The sequence below is a fragment of the Mytilus californianus genome, unplaced genomic scaffold, assembly GCF_021869535.1.
Source record: "Mytilus californianus isolate M0D057914Y unplaced genomic scaffold, xbMytCali1.0.p SCAF_2, whole genome shotgun sequence".
In the NCBI taxonomy this organism is placed as follows: Eukaryota; Metazoa; Mollusca; class Bivalvia; order Mytilida; family Mytilidae; genus Mytilus; species Mytilus californianus.
This window is the reverse complement of record NW_026262668.1, coordinates 31,901,480-31,921,565: the sequence shown is the minus strand read 5'-3', so window position 1 is coordinate 31,921,565 and position 20,086 is coordinate 31,901,480. Positions and strand designations below refer to the sequence as shown.

Here is a 20,086-nt window from a genome sequence, read left to right as displayed (position 1 = left end):
AATATTCTAGTAGAAATAACAAGCCCTGCAAACGCTAATTGTAATTGACCAATTGCTTAAAGAACATCAGAAAAAAACCGAACCATAAAAAAATAAAAATAGAACATTGACAAAAGGTTAGTTGAAACCTACCGGTCGGACATGTGCACCCTACAATCAGTCTATACACAAACGAAACAACGAAAATTAAATCAAGGACAATTGAAAATTATGTCATTGAAACATAAAGCTTTAGTTTTGCAAAATTTGAAGCATTCGGATCTTCTTTACATCTGAAATAAAAGAAAAATAAACTGAAAGATAATGACGTCGGACTTGCATACCTATATTTTGCATTAAGTTGCGCTCTTCTCATGCGAAACTAAATGTATGTCAAAATTATAAATGATCATAATAACGATCTTCTAAAACTTTTCCAATGAATCTTTTTAAACGTAAGTGAGAGGTAAATTCATAAACTATTGATCTTACTAGATGGAGAGGTGTTTCATTGGCACTCATACCACCCCTTTTTATATCAAGTGAAAGAAACGAATATTTCATGTACAAATCATTTAAACAGTGAGTATGGTCTGTATTTAACTCAAAAAAGGGCATGGTGTTTCAAAGTTCAAAATGAAACCTGCAAAAAATATACACATTTTTATATCGGACATAAAGCAAAATCAGCGGACAAAAAAGCAAAACGGACCAAAAGCAACGGACAAAAAGCAAAAGTGTCGGACAAAAAGCAAAATTATCGGACAAAAAGCAAAACGGACAAAAAGCAACGGACAAAAAGCAAAAGTGTCGGACAAAAAGCAAAATTATCGGACAAAAAGCAAAACGGACAAAAAGCAACGGACAAAAAGCAAAAGTGTCGGACAAAAAGCAAAATTATCGGACAAAAAGCAAAAGCGGACAAAAGGCAAATTGCGGACAAAAAGCACTGTATCAGTCGCTTATTTAAAGAGTTTAATGGACCGAAATACTTCACGGCTGAAAATTCAAATGAAGATAGAGTAAACATTCTACTTTCATTTTAGCCATGTCGTAGAGTTTTCCCACGGTGCAGTTTTTTGTAAAATCGCGTTAAAGTGTGATTTTCGGATTTTTTTCTTTTTCATTTTCAAACACGGGAACACTTATAATAAATTCCCGAATGAAGATATCATCAAAAAATTGGTATCATATGAAAGAGTTATGTATCAGCTTTTTTTTTTTACATCAAACTTTAATATCATATGAACATATAAATTGAGTGAATTGGACGATTTTCAAATGTATGTAACATTTTTTTCAATCTTACCGTCTGTCAAAGTATATTACATTTCTTATATATATCACCAATAGTAAATTTTCACAAAAAATAGTGGAACAACCAATACTTAAGAAGTTTTGATATATAAAAGTTTGACAGAACATACAAATCAACTTTTACAAGCATTTTTATAAAACTCATCACATAGCAGTATTACTACTCAATTTTCACCTCAATAAGTCATGTAACGTTCCCCTTTCCTATTTTTCCCTGTCATATGAAATGCAAGAAATTTAATATGCATTTTCTTAAGTTTTATAAAAAAGAATATATATTTGTATCAACAGTTGTGTCTATGCGCTTGAATAAGTACAGATGCTAAGGTTTAATAACTTTTGAGGTGCTTTTATTTTTGTTTTTCGAAAAGACTAATTTTAAACCACATTGGAACACATCCGAAAAATCCCGGAAAATTATTGTCAGTGCTTATTCCATTAAGTAAGAACGAGTAAAGTAGCTTAGATCTTGTTATTAAGCCTTTACATGTTCAAGAAGAAAACATTTTCATGCATTTGAATTAGTGAAAAAAAAAACATGCGTGTTACGATGAATCAACTTTCGTTAAAACGCGCTCCATGGCATTACCATGACTGGTAAAAATGTCTATTCTGGAGATAAAAGTCATACAACAAGCTAAGCAATTAAGGCATGTCGAGTCATTTGAGCGTGCCGATATTGTTTTAAATGACGCAAATTATCAGGCAGGCAATCCAGCGGTGAGTTTATAAATAACTTCAAGGACAACTGAGCCGCTTCAACATTCAGCATGCATTGTTTTAAAACTACTTGATGAAATTAAAATTAATATTTGCTCCTGATGCTTCAAATTGATCGGGGCATGGTGTTGCTTTTCAAATACTTAAAGAAAGTCTACATGATGATCTGTTTGCGAAAGAAAGAAAAAATCATTTTCGTTGTCGTATAGTTTGCCAGTTACATATGTTTACAGATATTACATTTTGCGAAAAAAAATTGTGAAAAGCTATTTACGATCGTTCGAAATTTCAAATTATTTCAATCATTACAATGTATTCCAACCTCTCTGATAAATATTTTGCCTGGTTAGTAGACGACAATTATTTTCAAATGGATAATGATTACAATGCACTCTCATTTGATACTGAACGGAAATGCATACTTTAGCTAAGTGTGTGATATTCCTTTATGAAAAACCAGTACACCCCTGATCAGATAGATGGTATTGGTATTGTCCGAAGTATTTATGTAAAATGGTACAACAGTTATTGAGATTTGGTAATGACTGCTTTAAAACCAATTAAAAAAAATATGTGGTATGATTGCCAATTAGAAAAATCTCCACAAAGACCAAAAATACACATACATTTACAACTATAGGTCACCGTACGGCCTTCAACAATAAGCAAAACCCTTACCGCATAGTCAGCAATAAAGGGCCCGAATTGACAAATGTAAAACAATTCAAACGAGAAAAACAACGGCCTAATTAATGTACAAAATAATAAACGAACAACAAAAATGTAACAGCAACAAATGACAACCACTGAATAACAGGCTCCTGACTTGGGCCGCCACATACAGAATGTGGCGAGGTTAAACATGTCAGCGGGCGCCCAACCCTCTCCTTACATCGGACATTGGTGTACTAGTATATAAAAAGAAGATGTGGTTTGAATGCCAATGGAACAACTCTTCACAAGAGACCAAATGACACAGATATTCACAACTATAGATTACCGCACGACCTTCAACAATGAGCAAATCCCATACCACATAGTCAGCTATTAAAGGCGTCAAAGGGACAATAAGGTTTATTTCAAATGGTGGTAGATCCAAATTGTTCTTCATGCAAGTCATTGAATGCAGATCAATTAGAGATTGTAAGAAATTTCTTTGTGCACCTGAAAATAAACATGGGTTGATAAAATTTGTAACTATGCACTATCACACTACAATGATTGTGATTTGCAAGAAAATGACGAAATATTTCTAGCGGGATCTTTTCAAAATCTATATACTGTGAAGCAATTTTGTGTAGGATCTGTAAGTGACTGAAGAGGCAGATATAAGAATTATTCTGCCGCCTCTTTTTGCCAATGAACAAATATTGAAAAGTTATTCCAAAGATTGCATCATATTAAAATCATGACAGTTATGTTTTATTTCTAATAAGGTCTTTTCCTCAGATGTCAAACATGTTGAATTTTGATTTTAGACTGGAGGCGTTTCTGCAACCAAAGCCACAAAACAGGTTTTACCTATTCACGCCATATGCAGCTTTTTAAAAGTTATTGGACCCCTGATGTCTGGCACACCAACAGCAGCTCGCGCTCTTACAGGATGCGACACGTCTTCTCTAATCGAAATTGGCAAAGGAAGACAATTACAAGGGGTCGGGGAAAACATGCATGTATCAACATTTTTCATTCTTGCTGGTTCTTATATTGACACATATGTTGCAGTGAAAATCAATTCACCGCGGATCAAAATGACCCGAGAAACAATGGTCAATCAGTACATGGTGATCTGAATAAACTCATGAGTTTTGTCGGCGTCATACAATGACATCCACTTTTTTTCTAGCATTCCGTTACCTTTTCAAATTGATGTGCATATTGATGTCTAGTGTTAGTGTATTATAATTAAACATAGACAGCAACTTTTGAAGCGTAATATCCCTGTGAATCTTTGTTTGTAGTTCACATATATATCGGGCTTTTAAGTCTGCTATATATCCCATTGTTTATAGATATAAAAAGAAGATGTGGTATGAGTTCCAATGAGACAACTCTCCATCCAGGTCATAATTTGTAAAAGTTAATCATTATAGGTCAAAGTACGGTCTTCAAAACGTAGCTTTGGCTCACACCGAACAGTAAGGGCTCCAAAAAATTACTAGTGTAAAACCATTGCAACGGTCTAATCTATATAAAAAACTAGAAACGAGAAACATTTATGAACCACATCAACAAACGACAACCATGTCTGTCGTTGTTTCATAAAAAAGGGGGACACATCTTCTCAATGTGCTATTGGTCTACTACGGTACTGATTTATTTATTAACATAAAAACAAACTTCATATACTATAGTGTCATGAACATAAAGACTAATTTTTATAGTTCTAACATCCTTTTAAGTTTAAATAATCAGCCAAGAATTTCATCATTTTTTTTCATAACATCATGGACCGGGTGTCAACTTTACAGTTCTTATTTCTCCTCTGTTCTTTATGGCATTTTAACAAAACTTTCCCAAAAATATCTTCATATGTAGCCATATATTATTGCATAGCTAAATCTTAATTATGAATATTTTTTGCCGATAATTTCCGTAGCTAAAGATATTTGTTTCATTTTCTTACATGTTGCAAGCGAGGGTATGTATTACTAATCTCTGGTAATCAGACATAAATATGACTAGCTGTATTCGTGTATTATTCCTAGTGCATGCTTCCATCGAAAAAATTTCTCAGTTAACATGAGAGACTACCGAGAAATTGTCCAAAATGTCTAAAATTTGCGATTTTTAAAAATCCCCCTTTAGACCTTTGACCGCAGTTTTCAAAAATCGGCACCACTTTGGCACTCTACGACACGCCTTAATCAAAGGATATTATATTTATCTACAAAATAAGACCAAAATTAGCCGTGAGGTATTTCGGTCCATTAAATTTTCAAATTTACCTTATTTGTCACCGTACTAAAAGGAATATCCCACTTTAATTTGATCAGTAAAATGGGATACGATTTTAAGTTTTAAAAGTCAAAAATTATTTCTTAAAATACTGCACATTCATTTTGATTAATCATAAAGTGTTTTACCTGTATGATAATGATTTTTGTGAACGGATACGTCAATGAAATGGTTATCCCTGGTGTCTCAAACGTTCATGTCGCCGCGTTTTCAAATTCTTGTAAATTTCTCAATTTATATTGTTTTTTTTATCATTTTGAGTTGTATTATCATTTACGAACAATTTGTCGAGTTTATTCTTAACAGTGGCCAGAATACCTTTAGTGTCATTGTGAACTCGATCAAAGTATTCTGATTTCTGTTCACTTCTCCACCTAGCGAAAATTGTATATAACGGGATAAAGTCAGCTATTTCAAAATAAAAAAAATATAGGGAATAGTAGTAGGCCCTGGTCCCATACAAGAATTTTTTGTTTACACGTTTGACAGAAATTTTCAAAATTAATGTACATGTACATTTGTGCTTTAGTTTATGGGGATTTTTTTATATTGAATTTTATATTTGGACTACAGCCAATGGTACATTAGTTTAATCATTTGAAATTGCAACATTATTACTATATATAGAGTAAAAATTTCATAATAGATTTATTATAATTTTATAAATATAAATATGTAATCATGCTTTGAAAAAATTGAGGTTCAAATTCAAAATTTTTCATATGTATGAATAAAAAGAGATGTGGGTATTTGTCAATGAGACAGCAACCCAATGACAAAAATCTCCAACAGACATCCAGAGGGTAAGATAGTCTCAGATTACTTCAAAAACGGACAGGTGTTTATACAATATGGCAAGCTGTATAGAAGTTGTCAAAAAATTTACTTATGTCCACTATAAAAATTAAATAGTCAGTGTGATCTTTAAAAGCACCTTCAATTTTTATATGATTTGTAAGAATGAATACTTTTCTTCAATATTTAGCTCTGCCAAATGTACAAATTACAATGTACTCCAAGTGAGTAAAACTTGCATATTCACAAATCAGCATTAAGAGATTTTTTTTAGATTGCTAAATTAAAAATATTTGAAAATAGTACTATGAAATATGAAAACAAGAGATTTATAAAAACTGGAATTGAAATTTTCTTCAATGCCATATGAATGTATACATTATTTTTTTTAATACACCAACATTTACAAATAAATTATGTATGTGCTGTTTCTTTCGGGAAAATGTATAAACTTGTTAATCTATGGTTTAAAACTACCAGGATGTAATAAGAGATGAAAAGTAATGAACAAAAGAAGTAACATGAAGTTAGACAATACAAATCGAGGCGCTAGATTTTGTGCTATTGTTATTTGCAGATATATTGATGGATTTTGTCAAAATGTGAACTGTTAACACACATGAACAAATGTGTTATTTTGTAGAAAAGATCGAGCTGGTGAAATTAAGAATTATATTTGCATATCAATTTACTGAGTTTATTACTGCCCGAAGAGAGGGTTTTGTGCTTTTTTTACAACATATTTTGTCATAAATTGATTTTATATCTTTTTGTGACAGTTAATGTTGATTATTAGGGCCCAGTTGTTGACATTTGCCCTATGTAGTAATCTCTCTGTTCGTCTGTCTGTCAACACTTCTATGTCATATGATAAGTCAAGATTGCCTTAACCGATTAAAAAAATTAATATGCCAAGTGGAAATAAATATCTTGTGTATTGTAAAATTTCGAAAAAATGTGGTAGAGAACTTGGTATTTGTAAAAAAAAATTGGGCAAAATTTCCACAAAATTTGATATCTAAGTTATGATATGGTTTTCAAAATTGATTCCCAATGTTAAATATTGATTTGTGTTATAATTTAAGGACTTAGTTCTTTGTCTTGATGCAAATGCAAAAAAAAACTATTTCAGTTAAAATTAAAAAATAAGTTAAAAAAGCTGTGTAAATTTATCAGGGTTATAACTTTTCAAGCAAGTCTTCCTGGTTAATCACCACTCTTCGCCACTACTGTGTTATTTTGTTTTATTTTATTTTTTCTTCTCATCTTGTCATGTGTGCTTATGTTATGTTATAACTTTTGATGAACTTCTTTGTACCATTGTAACTATATGGTGTTTGAGAAATAAAGAATCATGAAGACTTTGATGCTTCATACAGTAGATCTATACAAATACTTTATGTTACGAAGTTTCACGTCATATGTCCATTGTCCTTGACGTCATTTTCATGGTTCAGAGACTATTTGAAAAAAAAAATTATAGTTTTTATACGAATGCAAAATATTTGTGGTCGTATAATACCTAAAAAGGAGGGTCGGGATTAATTTTGGGCGTTATGGTCTTTATTGTTTAGGAAAAAAGGTGTCAAAAACAATACTTTTCTAATACTTTGTATAAATTGCTTATTTCTTGACCAATCATACTGGTGTTTAATTCAAAGTTTTGAATTTTTGGGGTTCTTTCATATGCTGAATCTATCTGCATATTTAAATTTTGGGTCCCATTTTAAAATTGTTCCACATTGAGGCCTAAAGGATCCACATTAAACTTTGTTTTATTTCATCAAAATTGAATTATTGGGGTTCTTTAATATGCCGAAATTAACAGTCTATATAGTCGAAAATAAACTGACTACGCCATGGTTAAAAAAGAAAAAGACCAACAGACAAACAATAGCTCACAAAACACAACATAGAAAACTAAAGACTGAGCAACACGAACCCCACCAAAAACTGGGGTAATCTCAGGTGCTCCGGAAGGGTAAGCAGATCCTGCTCCACATGTGGCACCCGTCGTGTTGCTCATTTAGTGCAACTCGGTAATAAGTCTTATTCGGTAGGTCACATTCTGGGGAAGGGGGACGGGATTGTAGTAACGACATTTGGAACATATCCGCTATCATCTGTGAAACGGATATTCCATAACGGTCAACCAACTCGTGATGGCGTCCGTAAATATTTTATGTTTACCTGCCTGTTTATGTTTACTTATAAGGGCTCACATGTCTATCGACATATATTTCACGTGCTATTTTTATGGCAGACTTTGCTTTAGCGCCTGAAATGCTTTTATAGTGCCTGACAATATTTTGTGAGGTAGACGAATTGGGCCATATAATGATCAAATTGACTTTTTATGTACAAAAATAGGCAGATCGGTCATATTTTGACCCTTTAGCTCACTGCATTCGTTTGAGTTAAATTGGAATTATAACATCTAAATAAGTGTAACCGGGCGACTGGCTACTGGAATGACGATGATAACGAGATGCAACCCACAACCGGTTGCAGATGTTGGCGATGCCAACGATAGAAAATGACTAGGACCTAGTCACTTGCCTGAGAATACTCGCTTTAACTCCACTGGTAGATTTAGACACAAGTCCTATGCAGTAGTTAACAATTTATTGTCGAGCCTTCGACTTTTGTCGAAAAAGCGAGACATAGCGATCCTACATTCCGTCGTCGTCGTTGTCGTCGTCGGCGGCGTTCACAAATATTTTTTGAAATTTTAATAACTTTCTTAAACTATCCTGGATTTCTACCAAACTTGGACAGAAGCTTGTTTATGATCATAAGATAATATCCAAAAGTAAATTTTGTAAAAAAAACCCCATTTTTTCCGTATTTTACTTATAAATGGACTTAGTTTTTTTCTGCCAGGAAACAGTACATTCACTCTGTGGTTAAAGTTTTTGAAATTTTAATAACTTTCTTAAACTATCCTGGATTTCTACCAAACTTGGAAAGAAGCTTGTTTATGATCATAAGATAGTATCCAGAAGTAAATTTTGTAAAAAAAAAAATCATTTTTTCAGTATTTTACTTATAAATGGACTTAGTTTTTCTGCCAGTTAAAGGGAAATCACACTATTTATACTACTAATAATAATTCATTGAAATTTTGCATGTAGACAGATCATATTTATTAAGATATTTAAGGCGGAAAAAAAATTGGGGTCACCGATGTTGTTTTCGAGATATGACGTCATTAAAACTTAAAGAATCGCCTTATAACGAAATATATAGAAATACCGCTCTAAATTGTTAAAAAAAGACAAACTTATTGAAAAACCATGTTTAACTGGAATAACAAAAACAGTCAAATGTAACTTGTACTTTATGAACATTTATTTGTCTCGGTTTCCTTATTTTTGAAGGCATTTGAACATTTCCCGCCATTTTTAATTGCTATTTATAATAGATTTTTCTTGAAATAAAAAAAATCTACTAATGTTTTTCCCTTCAAACTTCTGCATAAGTTGCAGCTTCAGGGAAGATTTTAAAAGCATAAAAAAAAAGGGGGGTCACCGATGTTTTAAATCCGCTAAAACGGAAATAATCTTTATTATTGAATTTTGGCGGGAACTATAACCTTTTAACGTTATAGAACGACGTTGCTGGCATAACAGCATTTCTTGCAACGCTTGGGTTGAATTAAACCTTTTCACTACAAAATATAATATCATTTTTTAACATTTTTTAAGGTATTTTGATTATTCATTGATATCTTTATCAATCTATCGAATCGTTAAACATAGATACAATACTGAACAGTTTATTATAAAGTAATTGTCAACGGTGAAGTCATCTCATTTTTTAAATTGCATTTGTTGTATGGGGAAAACGAATGTTTGCCTCATGCCGTATTATAGAAATAATTTTCGGCTTCCAGATAAAGAATCTTCTACCTCGGAAGACTGAGGGTATCCGGGCTGAAAAGTAACACGTTCCTTTTAGACTGCAGGCAGAATAATTTCGTTACCATAATTTCACAAGCTTGTCCATTCGCACCGGGAAGATAAAACCTGAAATGCCGTGTTAAAAATGCCACAAACTCAGCACGTTAAAAGAAACCTATTTTCGGTAGGAATTTAAAATTGGTTCCATAATTACACAACGCTTCATAATTTATTCGAACTATCATCCCGCACCCATTTTTCATACATCGTTTCATGTTCATTGTACATAATATGTTCAATGTTCATCGCCTGTGTATTAAAACTTTATGAATTACGTATATGTTATTACCGTTCGATTAATCGCTCAACGTTGGTATGTTATGAGAAATACAATGCATCTGATAATTTAGAGTTATTTGACAATGAAATACACATCGCCATAGTGATATTAGGAACATATAATGTTCCCAGTTGATGTATTTAAAAAAATCTTTTAATTTGTAATAAACGGATCTAGTTTTTTTTTCTTGTTCTGCTACATCTATCCGTGTTTCTGTGGACATGTTGATATATTTTATCTAACTCTAGTTTTTTGTCGAGCCTTCGACTTTAGTCGAAAAAGCGAGACATAGCGATCCTACATTCCGTCGTCGTCGTCGTCGGCGGCGGCGGCGTCCACAAATATTCACTCTGTGGTTAAAGTTTTTGAAGTTTTAATAACTTTCTTAATCTATCCTAGATTTCTACCAAACTTGGACAGAAGCTTGTTTATGATCATAAGATAGTATCCAGAATAAAATTGAGAATGGAAATGGGGAATGTGTCAAAGAGACAACAACCCGACCACAGAACAGACAACAGCAGAAGGTCACCAACAGGTCTTCAATGTAGCGAGAAATTCCCGCACCCGGAGGCGTCCTTCAGCTGACCCCTAAACAAATATATATACTAGTTCAGTGATAATGAACGCCATACTAAACTCCAAATTGTACACAAGAAACTAAAATTAAAAATAATACAAGACTAACAAAGGCTAGAGGCTCCTGACTTGGGACAGGCGCAAAAATGCGGCGGGGTTAAACATGTTTATGAGATCTCAACCCTCCCCCTATACCTCTAGCCAAGTAGCCTAGAAGTAAATTTTGTAAAAATAAAATTCCTGTTTTTCCATATTTGACTTATAAATGGACTTAGTTTTTCTGCCAGGAAACAATACATTTACTCTGTGGTTAGAGTTTTAAATTTTTAAGAACTTTCTTAAACTATCCTGGATTTGTACCAAACTTTGTCAGAAGCTTGTTTGTGATCATAAGATAGTATCCAGAAGTAAATTTTGTAAAAAAAAATCTATTTTTTCCGTATTTTACTTATAAATTGACTTAGTTTTTCTGCCAGGAAACAATACATTCACTCTGTGGTTAAAGTTTTTAAGATTTCAATAACTTTCTTAAACTATCCTGGATATGTACCAAACTTGGACAGAAGCTTTTTTATGATCAAAAGCTTGTATCTCGAAGGAAATTTTGTCAAAATTTTGTACCTGTTTATCCGTATTTTACTTATAAATGGACTTAGTTTTTCTTCCAGTTAACATTACATACAGTATGCAGATAAAGTTTTTAAAACATTTATTAGATCCATAAACTACCCTAGATTTATACCAAACTTGGACAGAAGCTTCTTATAATCAAAAGATAGTATCGAGAGGAATATTTTTATTGATTTTTTTCCTCATTTTTGTTGAGCCTGCGATTAACAGCAAAAGTAGGCGCGACACTGGGTTCCGTGGAACCCTTACGAATTTTTTTATCAGATGACAAATGAGAGTGTGGATAACCTTTGATGTAGAATAAGAGTTCGAGTTCCAGCTAAATTTAGAGTTAAAATTCCAGTTTTATTTTTAGTTCGAATGTTTATTCGAGTAAGAGTTCTAGTTAAAGCTCGAGTTCCACTTAGAAACTTCCGAGTTATACTGTAAGATAGAATAAATTCTGGTAAGAGTTAAAATTTTGAGATCTGAGATAGGATGAATTAAAAGAAAGATTGCAGTTTCTATTTTCTGTTGGTGCACCTCTCTTTCTTGAATTGTATATTCTTTTATCACATTTATGTTTCAGTATGGTATAGCCTATATACTTTTTTGCCAAAACTGATTAATGATAGGTAATTTGAAAATAACTGATTGATTGTGTGTGCCACTTTCAGCACTCTGCTATATCATGTTGGCCGTTTTTTTTTAAAGAACCAAGGTATCAAGAGTAAATCAGCTACCTTAAACAAATGGTTGTCCTTTATTATACAGTCATGATCGGAATCTGACAATCTCCCTATATCACTGTTTGTTGACAGGCAAGTGATCACATTGAGTGATCTGAACACGAACCTACATCTGAATTACTAGTTTTTGTTTTTTTTTTGTTTTCGTTTTTTTCTTGATTTTTGCAAAACTTTCAGTGGCAAATATTACATGAATATCAGCACAAAATTTTTTTCTATATGAGATGAATACTCTTTCACAAGACGGACCTTAATGTGATGGTTACAGATTAGCACTCTGAAAGACATGTTACTCTACATAAATACATGTGTGTGTGTTAAATATTTCTCTTGTTGGAGTCTTGTCAAGCCAAATATACAGTGTAAATTTTTTGTTGTTGTTGTAGGCAGTACGGTCATCAATAGTACAAAAATAACTAGGCATAGTGTTTGATATTCCCAGATTGCTCTGACGTCTAGCGGCCTTATTTTTAACTTGCTGGTCGTACAGTTCGCTATAATTGACAGTTTGAAGAAATACTACAAATTCCGGAAGCTGTACACTTACATGCTGTTACTCTTGGTATATTGTTATTTTTTCCAGTATATTCCCACATACCGCATCGCGACGATACGCTGCCAACAGTTGGGTTACACTAATGACAGGACAATTGCCCGTATTGACCGGATGAGATATAAATAGTCAGAACTTTTTTGTTATTTGATAGATTATTTTAATATTTGAAGACCTTAGAAATATTAGACTATATTTTATGAAAATCTAACAAAAAAAAGTTGACCGGACGGATTTCACACTCACTGATGTACGCTTTACAATATTGAACTGATCGACAAAAAGTGTTACTAGTAATATCTCTTTTTTTTTTACAATATTTTTTTCGTACAACTAAGAAATCTGCGAGATTAATAGTTATCTTATATGAAAATTTAAACTTCATAGTAAAACAAAATGTTTTTCTAAAAAAAAAAGTTGACCGGACGGATTTCACATTCGCCGATGTACGCTTTGATTATACTGAAATGATCGACAAAAAGTGTTATAAATATCTCTTTTGTTTTTAAATATATTTTTTTCTTCGTGAAACTAAGAAATCTGCGAGATCAATAAATATGTTAATATATGAAAATATAAACTTTACAGTAAATAAAAAAAGTTTTTCTACAAAAAAAAGTTGAGCTGACGGATTTCGCTACAAATAATAAAGACCAGATCAACAAAAAATGTTGATATTTCTCATATCTAACAATATTTGTCGGTGAAATTAATAAACCTTTAAGAAAAATAATTGTATAAATGGTATTGTATGTAAATACTAACTCAATAATAATAATAATAATAATAATAATATCTTTATTTAAAGAGAGTAACTCATTTGAATTAAACCCAATCGTAAGGTAATTCAAGACCATATCAAGACCACTTTCGGCTATTTTTTTGCCATACATTTTGTCCGTTTCGAGTAGCATTTTCATTTTTTGCACTTAAATCAAAACGTCATTTGCTTTCTCTTGCTTTAGTGAACGGCCCTTTGAGCGGGTCGCCATTTTAGAAATTAGCAACCTTTACGACGGACTCGAAACGGCGACGTCATAATACGGTCACGACACTATAGCGGCGCCGAGAGCGATGCGTATAAACAATAGTGTGATTTCCCTTTAACATTACATTCACTCTGTGGTTAAAAGTTTTAAAAAATTTAACAACTTTCTTAAACTATCTTTAATTCCGATTTGTACCAAACTTGTACAGAAGCTTGTTTATGATTAAAAGCTAGTATCTAGAAGGAAATTTTGTTAAAATTTTGTTCCATTTTTTCCTTATTTCACTTATAAATGGACTTAGTTTTTCTTCCAGTTAACATTACACACAGTCTGCAGTTTAAGTTTTTAAAACATTTATTAGATTCATAAACTATCCTGAATTTTTACCAAACTTGGACAGAAGCTACTTACAATCAAAAGATAGTATAGAGAGGAATATTTCTACTAATTTTTTTCTTCATTTTTGTTGAGCCTGCGATTAACAGTAAAAGTAGGCGAGACACTGAGTTCCGCGGAACCCTTACGAATTTTTGATTTCAGGATGGAATACATGTAGTTTTACAAATTAGGCGGATGTTGTCAGTTCGAATGTCTGACTCTTACTAAAGTCAAAACTTCAGAAAACATATTTAAATCAAGAATTTACAAGGTTACAATTTCATAATAGAAAAGAGATTACTGAATGACAATGAAATAATAAAATTAGCACTCAAAGGATTAACATAAGAATATAACAAAAATCTGTCGCTTTAGTTTTAGGCTGAATAAGCGCTAATTGAAATGACTAAAGGATTGATTTTTCTTTACGTCAGAAAACTTAAGAACTATGTAAAGCTGTGACTTTATCTACTATTTATCAAAAGTATTATCTTGAAACAAATTTCCGCCTTTGTGAAAATATACTGACACTTAATTGTTACTTCTAACATAAAAAGCTTTATAAAGAAAAATCGTTACATGTTAATAAAATTACTTTGACGGACAAATATTGCAAATAAAACGATTTCAATAAAATAATAATTAGTTTAACAATGTCATTACAATTTATGACCGAACATTTTGCTAGTGAAAGTTAAAAAAAATCAGATTTAAGAAAACTATTCTTTTTAAATAGTTCCAAATGAAAATGCACAAGTTACACAAATTAGCGCTATCACAGATGACTGGAAATGCCGTTTGATTTTAAGACACACACGTTTTATCTTGCGTAGACATGCGTCAAATATATTTCAATGTTTCTCTTCGAAATAATTTTTTTTTAAATAAATACGCATGATCTGTAAGGTTTTTCAGATTTCTGAAGAATGCGCTATTCAAATATTGTCCAAATTTTCTGTATTACGAAAATTTTGGAGAAAAAAATCAGAACAGACAAATCTAACCTTTCATGCCTTGTGTTTCCTTGATAAAAATAACATAAACTCACGCCAGGTAAACCATCAAATCTCAACCATTTGGAGAAAAAAATAGGAGAATGTCATTACTCGGACCAATATAACATTGATCGGAATGACTTTTCTCCCACAAAAAATCGTTGTACTCTAATCAAAGTATCAAGGACCATATTTGTTATTCTTTATTTTAAAATTGATAGAAACTTGCAATTCTCAAACTGAATATTTTTGTAAAACCAAAGATTTTAATAGCAGGATATATAAAAATCAATGTGAAAACTAATTACAAACATTTTTTTTTGTATTTCGGACACAGCATTTTATTCCAAAATAACCAGTTATTTATTAATAAGTTTTTAATTGATTACGATACAATGAAATCTTACCCTTATGGTCATTCATGCATAGTTACTTAGTCCACGGAAAAAGTATGTACTTTAAAAATTAGAAGGCAAATTCAAGCAATTTGATTGGACGAGAAGTTGTAATAATGTGCTAAGTCTAGGTTAGTCTATGGAAAGGAATATACTATGAAATTTAGAGCGAGGGGCTTGCCCCGAGCTCTTAATTTCATAGTATATACCTTTTCATAGACTATCCAATTTAGCACACATTTACAACTCGAGTAATCTTTTAATTGATCTATTGATAGTTTATTTTGGCTGACTACTAGTATCACAGGTGTTTGTAAAAAGGAGCTCATTAACGCAGTTTTGTAAATCTACTCACGAGTATTATTGTAAAATATGTGATTTCAAAAGGCCCTTCACTCCAGAATGAAAAGATGGTAGCTGCTGGTGTAAGTATGTATACTGATATAAAGCGGTGTTTTACTATACATGTTCTTCTTACATGGTAAGATGACAAAATAAATTGACCAAAAGCAGGCATTAATTAAATTGCAGTGGAAGCTTTACATGTTTTGATAACATTTTTTAATTTCACAGTAAAACTAAAGCTATAATAAATTTAAATTTGAAACATAGAGATAGTTTGTCCCCATAGATATAGTCTAGCAGATAGGCATTAAAAAGCAACTACCAATACTAGTAGATCAGAGATTATAGGTTTTGTGTTTTGTGTTTTTTTTTTTTTATTATTATTTCAAAGTAAAAACTAAAAGATTTATCAGAATATGTTTATATATATATATAGGTGGCACATTATCTTCAGACATAATCACAGTTTTTCAATTTATGACATCGTCCTGAACATGCATGAAATATTTGCCACTGGACATTAAGCAACCAATAATCAATAAATCAATCAATTCATGACGAAATAGATCACCTTCCTTAAGAAAGTTTAAAAAATTATCACCAAGTTGCTTTAATTTGTCCTGCACAAGGTTTCATAGTACACACTTTTCTGTGTACAAAGTAATTGCATGGATGATACATTATCATAATTTTAAGATATCGTTGTACTCTAATCAAGGTATAAAGAACCATATGTATTACCCTTTATTTTAATGATAAAATTTGCAATTGTCAAAAACATTTTTAGATCCAAAGATTTTAATAGCAGGATATTTAAAAATCAACGTGAAAACTAATTACAAACTATTTAATTTAATTTGGAACACAGCATTTTATTTCAAAATAGCCAGTGGCAATTTTTGTTTTAAATATCTTGATTACGATACAATAAAATCTTACCCTTGTGGTCATTCATGCGTAGTTACTTAGTACACAGGAAAAGTATGTACTATGAAAATTAGAAGGCAAATATAAGCAATTTGATTGGACGAGAAGTTGTAAGTATGTGCTAATAAATTATGCGAGTACACGGATATACATTCATCTTACCTACCGCTTCAATTAGAGGAGATAAAATAAATAAATCAAAAAGGTACACGGGTAAAGCAATTATCTGGTATTCGAAGCGTTACTAAATAGTTTTTCTAAAAAAAATCATTGGGGTACAAAGGACAATGATAGACAATCAAGTTAGCATGGAAGACAGTCGAGCTGACTATTAATTAGGCTCATAGTGAAACTTGTTAACTAGACGTGTAAATTGGGTGTAAATTAATAATACAAGTTTAACCAACCAAAATAAGGGAGTTAAAAATGCTTTTGAAATATAGCTATGTAAGATCACACATGAGCAATTAATATCCTTTAGATTGGTTAATTAAAAGACAAACCCTTTTTTCATCTTTATAGGCTCTAACAACAGGAACTTGGTGTCAACGTATATTTGTTCCGCCTAACAGAAGTTCCACTGGAAACTTTGTTATAAACAATGGCATAATATCTGTTCCTGTTGGAACAAATATTCTATACCATTTATTCCGTTGGGAACATTTACTGTAATATTTATTCCAGTGGAAATAATATTCCAGAATATTGTTTCCATTTGGAATTTATATGATGAAGGAACTTCTATTCCGTGACACTTGGAACACACTTGTTTCATAATTTGAGATTTTTATATTCATGGTATTCCCATGTTTGTCATGTAAGATATCAATCAACATTATATAAAAATTAATAATGAAAATATTTTTACAAATAACAAAAAGCAAAACTATGAAAGGCTGATATACAATTTGTTTTGGAAAAGTCTTTTGCAAAGTTTATTTAATGATAAAATTACAAATACTAAAATCCCATCGAGATTAAAGACAAATGTACAAATAATAACTAGTCCAATTTCTTTGAAACCTTTGAAGCACTATTTTCAACAGGTTCAAGTTTCATGAGTTTTTATTCTATAAAATGATCATCCTATATCTCGCAACTTTTAAAGATATTTTGTGTTCTTTGAATAACAGATCCTTGAATATAATTGTACACATACTTTTCACCAATAATTATATTTAAATGGTTCATGATTTATTCGAGTCACTGAAAACAAAATGCTATCAATGTATACATACACGTTTCCTTTATATTCTTTATTTAAAGCATAAAACTATGTTCACTTACCAATTGGAACTGAATAAAATCCTGCATCAATTGTCCCACGCTTAATTTACATGGGGACCGATATGTATCAACAATACATTTTCATAATTTTCAGAGCATGAAATTCTAATAATCAACGATGTGTCACATTTAGATTTAGGATGTAAAGACCCTGAGGTGAAGTCAAGATGTTTTGTTTGTAAAGAATTGTTTTTATAATGTGATTGGCCGTTCAATTTTACCCCAGGCATTTTCTTTTCCTTAAAATAAAAACAAATTTGACTCGTATTTACAATTTCTTTAATGTTCATCATAAAGATAAGATATATCAGATAATTAAATTTATATATATTAAAGTCGGGTTAAACTTTGTAAAACATAGAAAACACAAGCTCACAAGAAAATACATTACAGTAAAACAATTCTTGCAAAGTATTTGATAACAGAAATATAATGACAATCATATTTAAAAAGACATCTAATAATAAAAATCTCATCGCATTAAAAATTTGCTGGTACATGTACAATGTACTTAAAAAACTTTAAAGGTAAAGAAAAATGAAGAATACACGTAATTGTTTTCAATTTCATCATTAATCTCAATAACAAATGTTTCCACGCGTGATTTGTTTTTTTACGAGTTTGTAGAATAGTACGGTTGAAGGATTGTCCGTATTTTGCTGATATAGCTTTCTCCTTTCAATCCCATATTTTTGTCTTTTCTGGCTACGGAGTTTTTTTTTCATTTTTAAGATCGTGCCTGCTTTGATGATTTTCGGGTTTGCCAGAAGATTTCCATTTTGAGTGTAGTTGTTTATAAAAATAAGAAGATGTGGTATGATTGGCAATGAGACAATTCTCCACAAGAGACAAAATGACCCAGAAATTAACAAATATGGGTCACCGTAGGGCTTTCAACAATCAGCAAAGCCCATGCCGCATAGTCAGCTATAAAAGGCCCCGCAATGACAAATGTAAAACAATTCAAACGAGAAAACTGACGGCCTAATTTATGTACAAAATAATGAACGAAAAACAAGTATGTCACACAGCAACAAATGACACTGAATTACAGGCTCCTGACTTGGGACAGGCACATACAGGATGTGGCAGGGTTAAACTCGTTTGAAGACGCCAACCCTCCCCTTACCTGGGACAGTGATGTAACAGTACACCATAAGAACAAACTATAAAAATCAGATGAAAAAGGCTTAACTCATCAAATGGATACAAATAGAAATACGTCAACATAAACACAGAGTTTCAACATTATCGGGATCATTGTTGTTGTGGACTTTCTCCTTCTCCCCCAAATAGCAATTTTTCTTTCATTATTCTGGTTTGCACCTCTTATATTTTTCTTTCAGCTCAAAGTTTTTCCGCTTATTTGATTTCGCACATATTCAATATTATTTAATTTATGCGACATATTTATATTGCTCACTTCTGAAGTTCACCGCTATAGATACTCAATTTTCCAAATGATGCATATGTTGTTTTACTGACAAAAGTTCACTTTTCAGGTTTGTAAATCGAGTTTCTTTACCGCTCAAACCTTTTACCTATGGAGGATAAGGCCTGCACTACATCGGATATTGAATCTTATCTATGTAATTGCAAAAATATATCGTGAAGTATTTGATCGAGACAAAAACGAGGAATCGATGCTCCTGGAATTTTGTGGAGGGGTGCTGGCGAACTTTTGATAACAGCAATAGAAATTTGAAATCTAAATTTGATTTTGATTTCTACAAAAGTTAGAAAAAATAAACTAAGTTTTGTAAACATTTTGAGATGGGCCCCTCAGGCACTGATTTTATTGTAATGATATCATTGATGACAATAGAGGACAATAGTTAGTACCGGTACAACAATTGGTGATTTAAACAGTGTAATGGAGTGGACAGTTAGAGATGAAATTCAGGTTTTTGGTTTTTTTTCCCATCTTTTGGAGGGAGCCTTGGTTGCCAAGTTTTCTAGCTAGTACAAGTAACAGTAAATCAATGGAAAGGTATATACATGTACTATGAAATTTGGTGCGAGGAGCTAAGCCCCGAGCTACAAGAACTACTACTAATTAGGATTAATGGTGGCTACCTTGGAGGGTATTGCGCCAGATTATCATGATATGAAAATATCAAATTTAATTTACATATAAAAAAAGAAGATGTGGTATGATTGCCAATGAGACAACTCTCCATCAGAGACCAAATGACATAGAAGTTAACAACTATAATAGGTCACCGTACGGCCTTGAACATAGTCAGCTATAAAAGGCCGCGAAATGACA

The 20,086-nt window shown here is 31.9% G+C and overlaps 1 protein-coding gene across 1 annotated transcript in view; it reads right to left on the bottom strand.

The window, feature by feature from the left end:
* LOC127729700 (uncharacterized) overlaps positions 1-17,889 on the bottom strand; it is a 91,779-nt gene extending 73,890 nt beyond the window's left edge. Inside the window, exon 1 of the mRNA XM_052237546.1 lies at positions 17,818-17,889. Within this exon, the coding sequence (XP_052093506.1) occupies positions 17,818-17,844 (27 nt within the window). The 5' untranslated portion in view covers positions 17,845-17,889. The remainder of the gene's footprint in view (positions 1-17,817) is intronic.
* Between the last annotated feature and the right edge of the window lie 2,197 nt (positions 17,890-20,086).